This window comes from Eschrichtius robustus, chromosome 16 (assembly GCF_028021215.1).
Source record: "Eschrichtius robustus isolate mEscRob2 chromosome 16, mEscRob2.pri, whole genome shotgun sequence".
NCBI classification, from domain to species: domain Eukaryota; kingdom Metazoa; phylum Chordata; class Mammalia; order Artiodactyla; family Eschrichtiidae; genus Eschrichtius; species Eschrichtius robustus.
The window spans coordinates 87,625,343-87,640,411 of record NC_090839.1 but is presented as its reverse complement, the minus strand read 5'-3'; the positions used below and the strand labels follow the sequence as shown (position 1 = coordinate 87,640,411).

The following is a 15,069-nucleotide window of genomic DNA, read 5'->3' as shown; positions in this document are numbered from 1 at the left end:
GTCCGCCGCTCTGCCGCTCCGCGAGTAGGCGCTCCCGCCCCGCCCCCTGCGTGACGTACACCAGGCCGGGCCAATCAGAGCTCGCGGCGCCGCGCCCCATGCGCTGGGGTTCTCCCCTCCCTTCCAGCTTAAGAAAGGGCGCTCGGGCCCGACCTGGCCAGAGCGCGGAGCCAGGCAGAGCGTGCGAACTGTACGACGGCTGGCTGCTCCGCGGGCTCCCGCGTTCACGCTGCCCTCGAGCGGCGCGCCCGGCCGCAGCCCTTCGCGCAGGCGCCCCCGCCGCCCGCCCCGACGGCGCCCGCTAGCCCGCCCGCCCGCGGATGCTGGAGTGAGAGCGGCAGCGGCGGGATGTTGGCGCTGCTGGCCGCTGGCGTGGCGCTCGCCGTGGCCGCCGGGGCCCAAGACGGCCAGGCGCCCGGCAACCGCTTCGTGTGCACTGCTTTGCCCCCGGAGGCGGCGCGCGCCGGCTGCCCACTGCCCGCGATGCCCATGCAGGGCGGCGCGCTGAGCCCCGAGGAGGAGCTGCGGGCCGCGGTGCTGCAGCTGCGTGAGACCGTCGTGCAGCAGAAGGAGACGCTGGGCTCGCAACGCGAGGCCATTCGCGAGCTCACGGCCAAGCTGGCGCGCTGCGAGGGGCTTGCGGGGGGCAAGGCGCCGGGCCGGGCGGCCTCGGGCAAGGACACCATGGGCGACCTGCCGCGGGACCCTGGCCACGTCGTGGAGCAGCTCAGCCGCTCTCTGCAGACCCTCAAGGACCGCCTGGAGAGCCTCGAGGTAGCAGGGCGAGGGGTCCCTGGGGGAACGTCCCCGAGGCTCAGGGCAGAGGAGGGGCGCATGGTCCTGCCACCAGGTTGTGCGGAACACGGCCGCCCGGACGCGCTCTGAAGCAGGGCGAGCTGGGTTTGGGGTCAGGGGCGTTCTCGGTCCTGCTCCGGAACTTAACTTGCTTGGCTCGCATCCCTCCTCCCCACCCCCTTGCTGGAAGGGAAGGGTTAAATCGCCCCGCGCGCCAGGACTGCCAGCTGTGCGGCCATTCACTTCCCGAGGTCCGGGCTGGCGAACGCGGACGGCCTCCTCTCTCTCTTTGCAAATCTCCGAGTCTCCCCTAGCAGGACGCGCTCGTGTAGCTTCTGTCGGGTGATGTGAGGCTGCCGCGTGAGGTCAGCAGCCCTGGGCGTCCGGTGTTTCTTTTTATAAATCAAGTTGGCCTGGACTAGAGCAGGTGGAGGTCCGGGGGTCTCGGCGGGAGGCGAGCGCGGGCTGGTCACCGGCCATACTAGACGCGCCTTGGAGGAAACCTGGTTAACTTCAAAGCCACTATCCCCAAATTGCGCGGATCTGAGGTGCCCTTCCCGATTGTTTTGGGGGAAGGGACCTTATTCCCTTCTCTCTTGGAAGGCGTATGCAGTTTGGAACTTTGAGAGAGAAATGTTCATTTAATTTCTATCTTTACTTTCCGCCCTGTTTAAGCAGTGTGGATGTTTCTGTTATACACGTTTACCAAAATACTACTTCGCAAAACTAGGTTTCAATTACAGGTGGTAATTATTGCAAAATTACTTGAGAGTTTCCCATGGCATGATGGCTAAATACAGTATTTCCAGCATCTGTATATCCTTTGATTCATTATGATTAATAACAGCTAACATTTCTGGAACACTAAATATGCGCCAGGCATATTATCTAATTTTAACCCGTGCGACAACCCCTTGAGGCAGATCCTATAATCTGCATTTAAAATTTGGAGCACTTAGAGAGAGGGGGTAAATAGCTTGCCAAGGACTCATGGCTAGACAGTGGCTGGCTGCCTTCAGAGCCAGCAAAATGGTAGAGGAGTGAAAGAAATAAAAGCAAAGATTTCTGGAATTCAGAATAGTCACGCTTTAGAGTTTTCATTTTCCAGTAACATCCCTGCAAGCCTAGTCACGCATCTTTGTGCCATACTGGAGCTTGGGGAGGTTAGATGAAAGCTCATCAGTTTTGAGGACCATTTGATTAACTCTCTCTCTCTCTTTTAATTTTAGCTGTATTTTGGTCTTTACTTGAGAATGATAGATGTTGGTTAAATTTTTGACCTTTTAGTAAGAGGAGAAAAACAGCTTTCCCGGAAGGGAAATGAGATTCCTAAGTTTCAAATATCGCAGCAGAACAATTCTTGTCTGACTATGAAATCCTTTCCATACCCCCAACCAAAAAAAAAAAAAAAAAAAAAATCAGTGAAATGCTCCCCTTCCTGCCACTGGCACGACTGAATACTCCCACTTTGGAAGCTTCTCCCTGTGTGGGGGGGCCATTAGAGCTACATCTCACAGTTTCTTTTTAACTGGCCTTAATACTTCTCCCGCTTGTGTCCCCTCCTCCCCCACCAAAAGCACCAGCTCCGAGTGAACGTGTCCAGCGCGGCGCTGCCCGGCGACTTTCGGGAGGTGCTCCAGCGGCGGCTGGGGGAGCTGGAGAGGCAGCTGCTGAGCAAGGTGGCCGAGCTGGAGGATGAGAAGTCCCTGCTCCACAACGAGACCTCGGCTCACCGCCAGAAGACGGAGAGCGCCCTGAACGCGCTGCTGCAGAGGGTGACCGAGCTGGAGCGAGGTGAGTGCTTCACCAGTGTCTCTGTCGCCCCTTGGCTGACATCCATCCGGCCCCCCAGCCCACTGTCTTCCTTCTTGGCTGCCCCTTCTTGGCTGCCACGCAAGGGAAGTGGGGCTCAGAGTAAGGGAGGGCAGGCCGGGAGGGGTCAGCAGCGCAACCCTCTTGCCCATTGACAGACGAGGCCACTCCCAGACCCCTGCCTGCTGACTCTTGGGCAGTGGCTCTGCTCCCGAGTTTGCTCGGCTCTGAGCTGCTCTTCCGTCACCTCTGAACCTTCAGTCCTGGGTGCAGAAAACCACCTGACTCCTTACCATCCAATCAGCAGTCCACCTCTCCCTTCTGCCTCTCACTTCTCAGACGAAGTGTTGCTTTTTCAACCTGAGTCATCTCATGGTGCACAGAGTTGGGGTTTCTCCCCCACAGGTGGGCCGATTTGGCCTTGTTGGCACTTGTCAGAGATGGTGGGGACGGAGGGGGCTGATGGCTGATGGGAGTGGCCTGGTTTTCATCACTTGTGCTCAGACCCCCGTTGTCAGCGGTGGTTGTGGCACTACATGGTTTGTGGATGTTTTGTTTTTTGTTTTGTTTTTTATAGTCTGTAGTTAGACTTACTCATATTCCTTTTATTGCATGACAAATTATAGGAATATCTGACTTAACAGAGGTACTGTAGCTCTGAAGATTCTAGAAAGGATTCCTCAGCCAATTGTAATAGCAAAATAGTGCTCGTAAACAGGACTAGGTTCTGGTTAGGAAAACATGTCCCGGAATCCAGCTGGGTCAGTTGTGACCAGCCAGGTGGCTTTTCTTTTAGCCAAGTTAGAGACCCTTGTACCTGATTGGTTGTACTTATGTAGTCCCAGCAAGAAGTGTTTGTGCTAGCCCAATTTCCTCCTTGCCCAGTTGTGGCTGATGAATTTAAACTGGATTGCTAGGTCTCCAAAGAAGAGCTTGTCATTAATGTCTTTCTAGGGTGAGACATTACTGAGCACTTTCCATTTGTATTATTCCCACTATGCGAATCCAAACTTTCACAGCATGCATGAACAGCAAGCAAACAATCAGGGTGACTGATAACAGCCGTTTCCGGAATTAACCCTGCCCCCAGCCCCACTGGCATTGTCCGTGGGAAAGCAAGACACTCGGGATCAGCTCGGACAAACAACCTAATCCCTGACGTCCTGCCAGGTGGGCGTTTCAGTCCCTTCTTAACTAGCCCCTGCAGCAGATTCTGAGTATCTTTCTCTTCTCTGCTCACATTCTGGTGGGTAAGTTTCTTCCACAAACAGGAAGGGGAGGGATCAAGGGCCCTAGATCATTCAGATTGCGCTGGGTGTGAAGTTTTAGGTCTGCTGGTAGTGGATATAAGATTGTAGTTTTTTCAGATACACTAACCTGACAAGGGCAATTTCTCATGACTCAGTTTTATGAATGGGTAGGTGAATGTCCAGTGGCAGAATGTCCACTTACTCCTTCAGCGACGTCGGCTCAGTAGGGCCAGATGGAGTCACCCAAGGGGATAGTGTTTCTGTTTCACTTGATTTAGTCGCTTTTACAGCAGCATCCCAGAAGTCACAGGTCTCCTTCATCCCTTTCCTGTTCTCTCCCTCCAGAAAAGTCTGTCCTTCCTCCTTACTCTTATTATTACACTTGGATTCTTGAGTTAAAAAAAAAGTCCTATCTACCTCACCTCCGTTGCTGGGTGACCTCAGGAAGCTCATTAGGTCTCAAGAGCCTTCCCCGGAGGCAGGGCAACTGCAGCTCAGGCCTTTGTCACAGGACAGCAGGAGAGGAAGGCAGCGTCAGGGCCAGGGGAGGGTGGCTCGGGTTCCCTTGCCCAGCCTCGCCCTCATGGGACCTGGAACCTGCAGGCTGAGGGAGCAGGGACACTGCAGTTACTCAGTAGCTTGAAGCAGGGTTGGCTGTAGAATGAGGGGAGGGCTTTGCCAGAGACCTTGGTGGCTGTATACCTCGCTTGGCATGGCAGCCGAGTGGCTACAAGGAGGTGGGTTAATAGAAGTGGGTTAGTAGAAGTCCACTGAGTTAGAGCGTGGAGACAGGATTCCTGTTATACCCATTTCATAGACCAGAAAAGTGCTCCGAGGTTCTCAGCCAGACGTGTCATGTGGGGAGAGGGGACTGGCTGGTGACCGGCAGCAGTCACATAATTCCGTCCCTCTCTGTTTTGTTCTGTGACTCCAGGGGGGTTGTGAGTTTCACGTGGCTTCCTCTAAGGTTCTTCATCAAGGCTTGGGCCACCCAGGAGTTGCCACTTTGTGACTCTCCCTCCCATCCTTAGCCTGTCTGTTCACAGCCAGAAAGCAACAGTCAGGCCTCGCCCCAGCCGGTCTGATTCCTGCACCCACGCTCTTTGGTGCTACGGAAAGCCCTCAGAGCTCGCCTGGCCCAGAGGGGAAGTCCGTGTTCGAACTAGAGCTGGACTCCACAACATTAAGTGCCCTGGCTGGCCATTCTTGCAGAGCCCGCAGGCCCTGGCACTGAGCAGCGGCTCAGCTTTTGCTGTCCTCTGCCTTTTGACCCCACCACGAGAATTCTCGAATCCTGTTTGCTCCACCCAGCCGTGGGATGAGTCTTTGAGGAAAATTATCATCTGCTGACCGATTTGCCTTCTGGGCAGTTCCGAGTTTATGTCTGTCGTGTATGAGACAAGTGTGAAGGGATATGTGAACTCCCAGGCCCCAAATATACCACGAGTAGAATACACGCTGTGTTCCTTAGAAGCATCCTGCTGAGCCCAGAGGAGACAGACCTCCACCATATGCAAAGTGGGGGCTTTGGGGTGCTCTGGCCTTCGGTGCATCGTCCCCTGCCCGTTAAGTGCCTGTTCTGCACGAGACGCTGGCCTCGATGAGTTCCACATTCTGTATCCTCTGTAACCCCTGCAACAACCCAGTGAGATGGGATTTAGTTAGACGAGAGACTGAGTCAGAGCTAAGTGATGCCTGCATTCACGTGGCTGGCAGATTGCAGAGCTGGGGTTGACGTTAGTGGTGACCCCCGAGGACCAGAGTCATGAAGGCTGCAGGCTGGAGGGGCATGTGAGCTCCGGCCATGCTGGCCTCCCAGCCCAGTGGTGCACATCCAACCCTGCGTGTGCTCCTGCCGCCCAGGTCCCACGGGTGCTTGTTTTCTTTATTGTGAAACCTCCTCATCTGTGGCAGCCTCCAGACCCGGGTCCGCTGGCCAGGCAGAGCCGAGCTCGCAGTTGAAGTAGATGTTGGAACCCTTGTCTCTTTGGCCTCCAGCCACCCCCCTCCTTGGCTTGTCTGCCACCTGCAGTCTCTGATTTATTGGTCAGGGCTTTTAATTCCTTAATTGGTTTTAACTGAGTTTCCTCTGAACCTCCAAGCTGTTTTATATAAATAGAGGGCACCGGCTTTCGAGGTATGGCCACCCCTCGGCTCTCCCAGCTCTGATGAAACCTCTGTTGTCACCGAGCTAACGATATTACCGACACCGAGCCTTATTAAGTCAGCAAGCCTGCCCACCTGCAAGGAGAGAAGCCATTTCTCTCTATTAGATAATCACATCTCGTGAAAACACGAGCATTTGCAGATTAAATACTCGCAGCTGCGCGTAGTGGGAAGAGGGACTTCCGTTCCTGGTTCTGTCACTCATGGGCTGCGTGACCTGGGGTAAGTCCTGCGGTGCCCCCACTGTGCAGCCTGCAAAATCGGGGAGTTGGGGCTTTCTGGTTCTCTCTCTTAGCTCTGCTTCAGTCTCATGTGGGGCCCGTGTCAGCCTAACCTCTAGCCTGGCCCCATCCTCGGCTGCCCCAGGCAGCAAGGTCTTCCCGGCCCTCGCCGGGTGCTCCACAGCCTTGGGAGGTCAGGATGGATCGGACAAGACTGCACAACCAGCAGATAGGAGTAAACAGTACGTGTGAAGCCCAGGTTCTAGTATTTCTATGCTGCCTGTTCCGGAGGGGATGGAAGGGTGACACTGGGCCCTGCTGCCTTCCTTTGCAGAAGGTCCTTCGGTAGGTGTGAACCGTGGCACCGAAGAGCTTCTCTCACGTGTTCCTTACCGTGGCAGAAAATGAGTTTGGGGGATCGTGATGGAGAAAGTTCATCCACTCTGGGTCTTGTTCTACAGAGAGGGGCAAGAAAGGGACAGATTTAGTCCACCAGTGACATGGGCAGTTTGGTTCCAGGCCAGGAGAGCCTGCCTGTCTTTGACAGAGATGGGGACCATCTGGCCCCTTGTGGGTGCTTAATAAATACTTGTTGAATGAATGAAGGGCGTTTAGGCTCCTTCCCTGGCAGCACCTGGTCCCCAAATAAGAGGGAAGCTTTTGCCGTGACAGCTCCCAGAGTCGGCAGTCCCCTGCAAACTCTGAGATCTGTGATAATCAGGCAGGGGCTTGTCTTCTTGCATGTTTATTTATGATGTTGCCATTAATTCTGAGCTTAAATCAAAACTGTACTGAAAATGACTTAGACCTATTTAAGAGTATCACTCATTTTCAAAAGGTTTGGGAAGTGCCATTTACATGGGGACGGCCCCAGGCAGGCCCCAAGGGTCAAGGCCCTGGCGTGTGGGTAGCCTCCGTGGAGAGGGAGCCTCTGCATTTCCCTGCCTCCCATTGCTTCCAGACTGCAGGAGATGGTCCGTCAACTTGATTTCCTCTTAAGGAGGGCAGGGCAAATCATGAGCAAAGCAATTCACACCAGGGATTTAGTCCAAAAGCCCCTTCTGAGTTAAGTTGTAGTGTCGAGTCACGGGTGCCTGGCTCCGTCGCCTCGGGCGGTGGTGGTGCTTCAGGGGGAGAAGTGACATGGACTCATTGGGGGACAAGTGTCTATGGAGCGCCTGGGTTCCTGTAAGATGTCCTGCCTCCAAGCCCAGCAGGCCCCTGACCCAGCCCTGCTGAAGGGGCCGGGATTTCAAGCAAACAGTGGAGGGAACAGGGTTTCTGGCTTAATTTAACCAGAAAGTTAAGTCCAGCTTGCCCCTACCCACTTCCTTGAGCTTCCGAGAGTGAGGATATGCCCGTTTCCCACTGGAGCTTCAGCACTGAACAGCAGCTGGTCAGTAGCAGGTGCTCCACTGCTTGGGGGACCCGCCAGTAGGCCGGGCGGGGGTCCAGGTGGGCTGCCCTCTGGGTTGTGGTTGAGAGGGAAGAGAGAGGGGTCTCACATGCTGCTGCCCCTCTCTCCCCTGCCCCAGGCAACAGTGCTTTCAAGTCGCCTGATGCCTTCAAAGTGTCCCTCCCCCTCCGCACGAACTACCTGTACGGCAAGATCAAGAAGACGCTGCCCGAGCTGTACGCCTTCACCATCTGCCTGTGGCTGCGGTCCAGCGCCTCGCCGGGCATCGGCACCCCGTTCTCTTACGCGGTGCCCGGGCAGGCCAACGAGATCGTGCTGATAGAGTGGGGCAACAACCCCATTGAGCTGCTCATCAACGACAAGGTGAGGCCTGCTGGGACGGCCACCCCCCCATCCCGACGGCCACCGAGGTTGGGATGTTGCAGGGAGCCTGACGTCTGGCCACGGGGCTGTCCTCCTCGCAGTGGGGACAGTTTTGCCCTGACTCAGTCCCACTCTGGGCAGGTGGCTGGCTAGGGGGCAGGGGGCAGGCAGCTGCAGCTTGTGGAGATCCAAGCTGTGAATCCCGCCGGGAAGCAGCAGAGGGTCCAGGCACAGAGGCCCCGGAAGGAACAGAATGAGCTGGGTCTCTGCGTGCTCGCCTGAATTGTCACGGACCCTCAGGCCGGTCAGTGAGGGCTGTTCCCCGGGGCTGCACCGATTAGGGGAGGGTGTGTATTTGTGTGTGTGTGTGTGTGTGTGTGTATGAGTGTGTGATATTTCTCATGAGCACATCTTTTAGTGAGGGGGGAGCTTGAAATATATTTACATACAATAAAATTTACACTTTTTAGTGTATAGTTCAACCAGTTTTGACAAATGCATACAATTATTGAATCCACCGCAACTAAAATCTAGAACAGTTTCATCACCCTCCAGATTCCCTCGTTCCCCTTTGTAGTCACCTCCTGCTCCTACCCCAGCCCATGGCAACCACCCATCTGCCCCCACCCCTCTAGTCCTGCCTTTCACAGAGTCAGTGTCCCCTTTCTGATGGACTGGCTTACTTCGACATTCAGGAACGCGGTCTCCTCAAGAGATCAGCTCTGAGCACCTGCGGGACCCTCCAGCAGCCTCACCTAAACTTAAGTCAGGCTCCACGTCACCCGAACTGCATCCTCACACCCTCCTTGCTGGAGCTGAGTGGTGAATGGCTGCACCAGCCCCCAGGGCGCTCACCAGGCAATGGCCTCCCGCCCTGTCTGTCTTTACTAAACCGCCCTGGCTGGAACTGAAGTGGGAAACGCTGTGGAATCCACCTTCAGGGCTCCTTCCAGCGGTGACCACATCCTTGAGCTAGGGATTAATTATTCTAAATAACGCCCTTGGACGAGGCAGGGCCAAGAGCCTTGTTTTCCTCTTGGTTTAGATGTCGTGTAAACAGCCCATTCCTGGGAGGGAGCTCCGGGTTGCTAGGACACCAGCAGTAACAACACGGTGCTTCACAGGCGAACTGGTCTGTAGAGCACTCACAGGACTGCCAGGAGACCGTGCGGGTCGGAAAGGCCCTCCCCCCAGTTCTGTGTGCATCCCCCACCCCCCTACACTCACACGTAATTGCAGGTGCTCCGCACAGGAGGACACACATACATGCAGATCCCCAGGCGCCACGATGGCACTTGGGACTTTGCCTGCAGAGGGCAGATGCCCGGCCTGTTTTCCAAAGAAATTGGTCCAGTAGAGTCCTGACTTCCCTTTAGGTTCTCCAGTGAGGGATGTTCAGGACCAGTATGCAGGGTGGGGAGCCGTCTGTCACATTTGCTTGGTCTGCACAGAATCCTAGGCCCTTAACCAAGCCCAGGTCCAAGGGTGTCCAGTTGAAAGCAGGTCACCCTGGGGTCAGGGTGTGTACCCAGGCTGCCCCTTTCCTCTTAAGAGTCTGTGACACACGTGGTGTCTCCAGCCCAAGGGTCACTCTGAGCTGGGCAAGGTCGGGCATGTTACCCACAGAGCATAGAAGGGGAGCAGCAGTGGGCCCAGGGGCTCCATCCCCCCAGGTCAGACTCCTGGGAACCCCAAGGGGGCCCTCACCTGCACGTTGCCGCCCACAGGTCGCACAGCTGCCCCTGTTTGTCAGTGACGGCAAGTGGCACCACATCTGTGTCACCTGGACAACGCGGGACGGCATGTGGGAGGCCTTCCAGGATGGGGAGAAGCTGGGCACCGGGGAGAACCTGGCCCCGTGGCACCCCATCAAGCCGGGGGGTGTGCTGATCCTCGGACAGGAGCAGGTGGGTGCAGGTGGGGTGCCGGGAGGAGCGGCTGGCAGGCCGAGCGGCACACGGCCGGGCCTGCGGGCTGCCCCTGGCCCTGCTCAGCTGTCTGTCCGCCTGCCGGACCTGGACCTGGCCACCGCAGCACGACGACCAGCCTGGATGGCCAGCGTCCCTGCCGGCTCAGCCCGTGCTATCCTGTGGCCTAAGGGGCTGAGAGCGGGGATGGGGACACATCCTGCCCTTCCTGGCAGGGACCGAGTTGGTGTGGTGGGTTCAGACAGATTCTAGAATGGAGTCTGTCCGATACAGGTGAGCAGGAGTGACCCTGGAGTCCCAGGGTTATGTAGCGACCCCGGGCCATCTCTCCAGCTGTTTGGCCTCTGCCGGCCACTGCATTGACTCCGGATGCCGGGCGCTGGCTGGTATTGGCATCTTCCAGGAGCTGGCAGCTCAGGGTCATGACCCTGATCCCCAGCAAGGGCACCTGGGGAACAACACCTGTGGGCGAGATGGGGCCAGGCCTCAGAGACCGCACTCAGAAAACTCGCCATCTGGGGCAGAGGCCGTCTGCTCTCCGGCAGATGAGAATTCACGTTTCAGTCTGTGTTTGGGGTTTCCTGGTGGAAAACGGGGGAATAGACTCCAGGTCCTCTGGGGGGCTTTGAGTCTGGGCCCTTGGCTCTCCCCGCTCCCCACTACCCTGTTTCTTCTTCCCTGGGAGGGGCTGGGAGTCGGGAGACCCGGGTCCAGTCCTCGCTCTGGGGCCTTGGGCAAGGATCTCTCTGCTTAGTTTCCCCTCCCTAAAATGGGCCAGTTTGAGTCTCGCCATTTCCCAGGCCTGACGTGCCCTAAAGCTTTGGAACGGGCAGGAATCAGTGGTCACGGGCTGCGATCTGAGTCGGGAGTCAGGAAAATGCCCCAGTCCCCATCTCCCTCCCAGGCTGGCGTCCCCCCACCTCCCCTGAAGCCGGTCACGCACTGGGACAGGTAACAGATGTGTCTGCCTGTGAGCCTGCCCCGATGCAGTCTGTCCCTCTTTCCCAGGACACGGTTGGGGGCAGGTTCGATGCCACGCAGGCATTCGTGGGGGAGCTCAGCCAGTTCAACATATGGGACCGTGTCCTCCGTGCACAAGAGATCATCAGCATCGCCAACTGCTCCACGAACATGCCGGGCAACGTCATCCCCTGGGTAGACAACAATGTGGACGTGTTTGGAGGGGCTTCGAAGTGGCCGGTGCAGACCTGCGAGGAGCGTCTCCTTGACTTGTAGCCGCCTGCTCCTCTGCCCAGGAGGCGGGGGTCGGGCCGTTCCCCTTCCTCCCCCGGTGGAACCGTGTGTAAACCTCCTGCCGTAGTGCGCCGGGACCCCCAAAGCCCTTTCCCAGGGCATCTCTAAGCCTGAGGCGTTTGTCACCAGCTTATTTGTTCCTAACCAAGATTTTGTTGGTTTTGGGGGAGGGGGAAGAAGCCCTGAGCCGCAGGTGGGTGGATTTGTGACTTCTGCTGTGAAGGGACTCTTGTCCTTAAAGCCCTGTTCAGCACCCCTGTAAATGCTAGCGCACCCCAGCCCTGCCCACCCTCTCGGATCCTTGGTGTCTCGTGTGCGCCGTCTGTCCGTCCCCTTCAGAGGCTGTGCATCCGTCCCGCTGGAGTGGCCGCGTCCCTTGTGTGTTGAGTACACCCTGCTGTCAACTGAGCATGCAGCAAACCGCCCCCCCTGTTCCACCCTCCCCCCAAAAGGGCCTTTCTCTTGATGTTCTTTACGCTGTGAATCTTTCCGTCCCAGGAACTCTTGAGTTTACTTACTGAGGAAGGCGGGCTGCCCGGACAATGCCCTGCCTCCTCCAAGGTGGAGGGGGCGTCCATGGCTCCAGAGAGGGGGCTGTGAATGGGAACTCAGAACGGAGAAGGGCCATGGCAGCTGTCCCTCCCCCTCTGTCACCTCTCCCTCTGACCCATGCTTTGGCAGAATCCTGGTTGGGTATGGCTTTGAAAGGTGTCTTCTCCACTGGTGCCAAAAGTTCAGTTGCAGCTTTTACAACCATTCGGTGTGGTCTGGGGAATTGATTTTTTTTTTTTTTTCCCAACAGAAAAGAGCAGCCATTAGCTGGCTCCCATGTTTGATGTCTCACCCCACTGTGAGGAGCGTGCTAGGTTTTTTTTGTTTTTTGTGTTTTTTTTGGACGTGCTAGTTTTAACTCATGTTGATTCCTGTAAGCATTTGACTGTCTCCAGTATTTCCCCCAGAATGTTTTCAGGAAATGGATGTCATTTGGCTGATGTCTGCTTAGTGACTCCAGGCTGATTAATTTATTGGACAGAGGTAGTAATTTATTTTAAAGATAACGTGATTAGTGGGGAAATTTATACAGCTAAATATTATATATTTTATTTTTCATACATGTTTGAAGTGCAAATCTGTGGATATTCCATTTGTAGGACCAAGTCGACATGCCCATCCTAACACTGTATGCTACAAGAACTCTTCTGATGATGGAATTTTGATTAAAATGCACTGGAAGATGCCTTGATGTCTGCTTTCTCCTTGTCCGGGGCTGAGGGCAGGGAGGGCTGGTGCTTTGCAGCAGGTTGTCCTCTCTGGTTAGCCTGGGCCGAGCCCCAGGGGGTGGGCCCAGGGGAGCTGAGGAGACTTGGAGGAGGGTGTGGTGCTGGACTGCGCCCTTCCCTCCTCAACTCCAGGCTCCGTCTGGGGATGCCCCGCAGGCTCTTCCCAGCCTCTCTTTCCCCAGCCTGTCCCTGTCATCTCAACTGGGAATCAAGCTTAGCTAGATGACCCTCAGCGCCCTGTCCCAGGTGTGACACCTGTTCAGCACCTACGCCGTGTGCTCTGCATTAAAATCTCATTTAATCCTGTTCACGACCCCCTGAAAGAGTTCATCCCAATTCACAGGTGAATACGTGGAACAATTAAACAGTGACTTTGGGCTCATACAGCTGACAAAGGGCAGAGCTGGGATCCAAGCCGGCCTACGGCTCTGAAGGCCCTTCCACCCACCCCCTGCCTTCTGGCTTTTGGCTCCGAGGGGACCTAGGGCCAATGTGTCCTCCCGGTGCCACCTCTCTGTGTCCACCTGGCCCTGGCAGGTTTGTTGATATTTTCCCCATCTCCACAAATGTTAGGTATGCCTCCCTCACCCCCACTTTCTATTTTTGTATCTTTATTTCAGTAGCTGCAGAGTATAACTCAGTTTGTCCCCTTCCCAAGTGGCAATGTCTAAATTTTTATTCTAAGGGAGCAGAGTCCAATCTTGGGGCCAAATGACACTATGTGCTTGGTGTACTTGATAGGCCAAAATGGAAGCTATGACTTCTAAAACCAAGATCATTACTGGGTCACTGAGGTTCCTGGAGTCTATTTTCAATGTTGTACATTATAACTTGGCAGGAAGTCAATCATTAGTGTTGGGTTGAACATGAAATTAGGCCAGGTTCCCTGCTTGGGGGGTCTTTGGAATCCAAAGTGCTGAGATCAGGTGGAGAGCAGTTTATTTGGAATCTCCTTCATGATGAAGCTACTGAGATCTCCCCCTGAAAGGCGCTGAGGAGTTACCTTATTTCATACCCATGCCAGACACTGAACTTACCTTACTTGATTCCCTGGCACTGCTTCTTCCAGGAGCAAAACTTTGCATAAGGGCTTTGAACCCCTGCTGAGCCAGGTAACTTCCTTCCTGCAACTGGAGAAACTCTGAACCCAGAACACGGGACCAAAGTACTTCCTGACCTGATGTGGGAAAATGAAACATTTCACCTCTCCTTACCACTGCTGCAGGCTGGTCCTCCTATCGGAGGTTTGGCTTTCCTGACATAAAAGCAGAAACAAGAATCAGCCATGAAATCCAGTGAAAAGCAGAAACAAGAATCAGCCATGAAATCCAGTGAATTTCTTACGCCTTGAGCCTCCCATCTAAAAGAGACCCATGGCCTCTGTTTTCCCACCCAAGACCTTACCCTTTGCTAGAGGCTGGAAAACACCTCTGGAGTGAACTGGGTGCTCTGACAAGAGTGGGATAGAGAGTGTCCTGGATGATGGAACATTCTGCTTAGTTGAGGGTTGCCATGGAAACTGTAGCTGGATGATCAATGATGAATGAATTGAAGTGATAAAATGCAACTCAATCGAAGTCAAACTTGGATGAAGTCTCTGCTGGTGGTGAAGGCAGACCTGGACCCTCTATAGACTTAGGGGACTCCAGCATCAGCTCTCCTTATACGGAAGGCCTTGGAAGAGGTCTTCCTGTTAAGCACAGGCATTACCATTCATTCTATTCACTCAACAAGTATTTGGGGCACCTACAATGTGTCAGGCCCTATTCTAGGCACCAGAGATACAACGGTGAGGATGATAGCCAAGTTACTCTCTTAAGTGGAGGTTAATTCCATTGGACAGTGTGGATAGAAGACAAACATATAAACATGAAAAAAACTCGTGATGTGATAGAGAGTAAGCGGGGAACATCTTCCTGAAGTTACATTCAAGTTGGGACCTCATTGAAGACAGGGAGCTAAACTTGGGTGAAGCCCCCAGGCAGAAGGAACAGCTGGTGTGAAGGCCCTGAGGTAGTTCTGAGCTTGAAACGTTCGAAAGAAGAAACAGTCAGGGTAGCTGCATACACTGGAGAAGGGAGATAAGATAGAGAAGTAGCAGAGCCAGATCATGAAGGGACTAAGTTCAGAAATTATTCAAAGTGAAATGGGAAGTCTGGAGGTTTTAAGCAGGGAGACATAGTAATTGGACTAATATTTTAAGGAGACTACTCTGCCTGATAAAGAATGAACTGGAGGGCTTCTCTGGTGGCACAGTGGTTAAGAATCCACCTGCCAATGAAGGGGACATGGGTTCGAACCCTGGTCTGGGAAGATCCCACATGCTGCAGAGCAACTAAGCCCACACGCCACAACTACTGAGCCTGCGTACCACAACTACTGAAGCCCGCATGCCTAGAGCCTGTGCTCCGCAACAAGAGAAGGCACCACAATGAGAAGCCCACGCACCGCAACAAAGAGTAGCCCCCAGTTGCCACAACTAGAGAAAGCCCACACAGCAATGAAGACCCACCACAGCCAAAAATAAAATAAATAAATTTTTTAAAATTAAAAAAAATTAAAAAACAAAAAAAAAGAATGAAC

General features: G+C 54.7%; 1 protein-coding gene across 1 annotated transcript; it reads left to right on the top strand.

Moving 5' to 3' along the window:
- Window positions 1-348: 348 nt before the first annotated feature.
- NPTX2 (neuronal pentraxin 2) lies at window positions 349-11,900 on the top strand. The gene is made up of 5 exons (XM_068524138.1): window positions 349-774; window positions 2,373-2,589; window positions 7,780-8,024; window positions 9,752-9,931; window positions 10,961-11,900. Exons 1-5 carry the CDS (start codon window positions 349-351, stop codon window positions 11,186-11,188), a joined length of 1,296 nt encoding a protein of 431 aa, XP_068380239.1. The 3' UTR covers window positions 11,189-11,900.
- Window positions 11,901-15,069: the final 3,169 nt, after the last annotated feature.

What these genes read in the sequence shown, in the direction of transcription:
- NPTX2 (XM_068524138.1), top strand. Translation starts at nt 349, where the DNA reads ATGTTGGCGCTGCTGGCCGCTGGCGTGGCGCTCGCCGTGGCCGCCGGG. An exon ending in GGTGACCGAGCTGGAGCGAG is followed by an intron (nt 2,590 to 7,779) that starts GTGAGTGCTTCA and finishes CCCCTGCCCCAG; the next exon opens with GCAACAGTGCTTTCAAGTCG. An exon ending in AGCTGCTCATCAACGACAAG is followed by an intron (nt 8,025 to 9,751) that starts GTGAGGCCTGCT and finishes TGCCGCCCACAG; the next exon opens with GTCGCACAGCTGCCCCTGTT.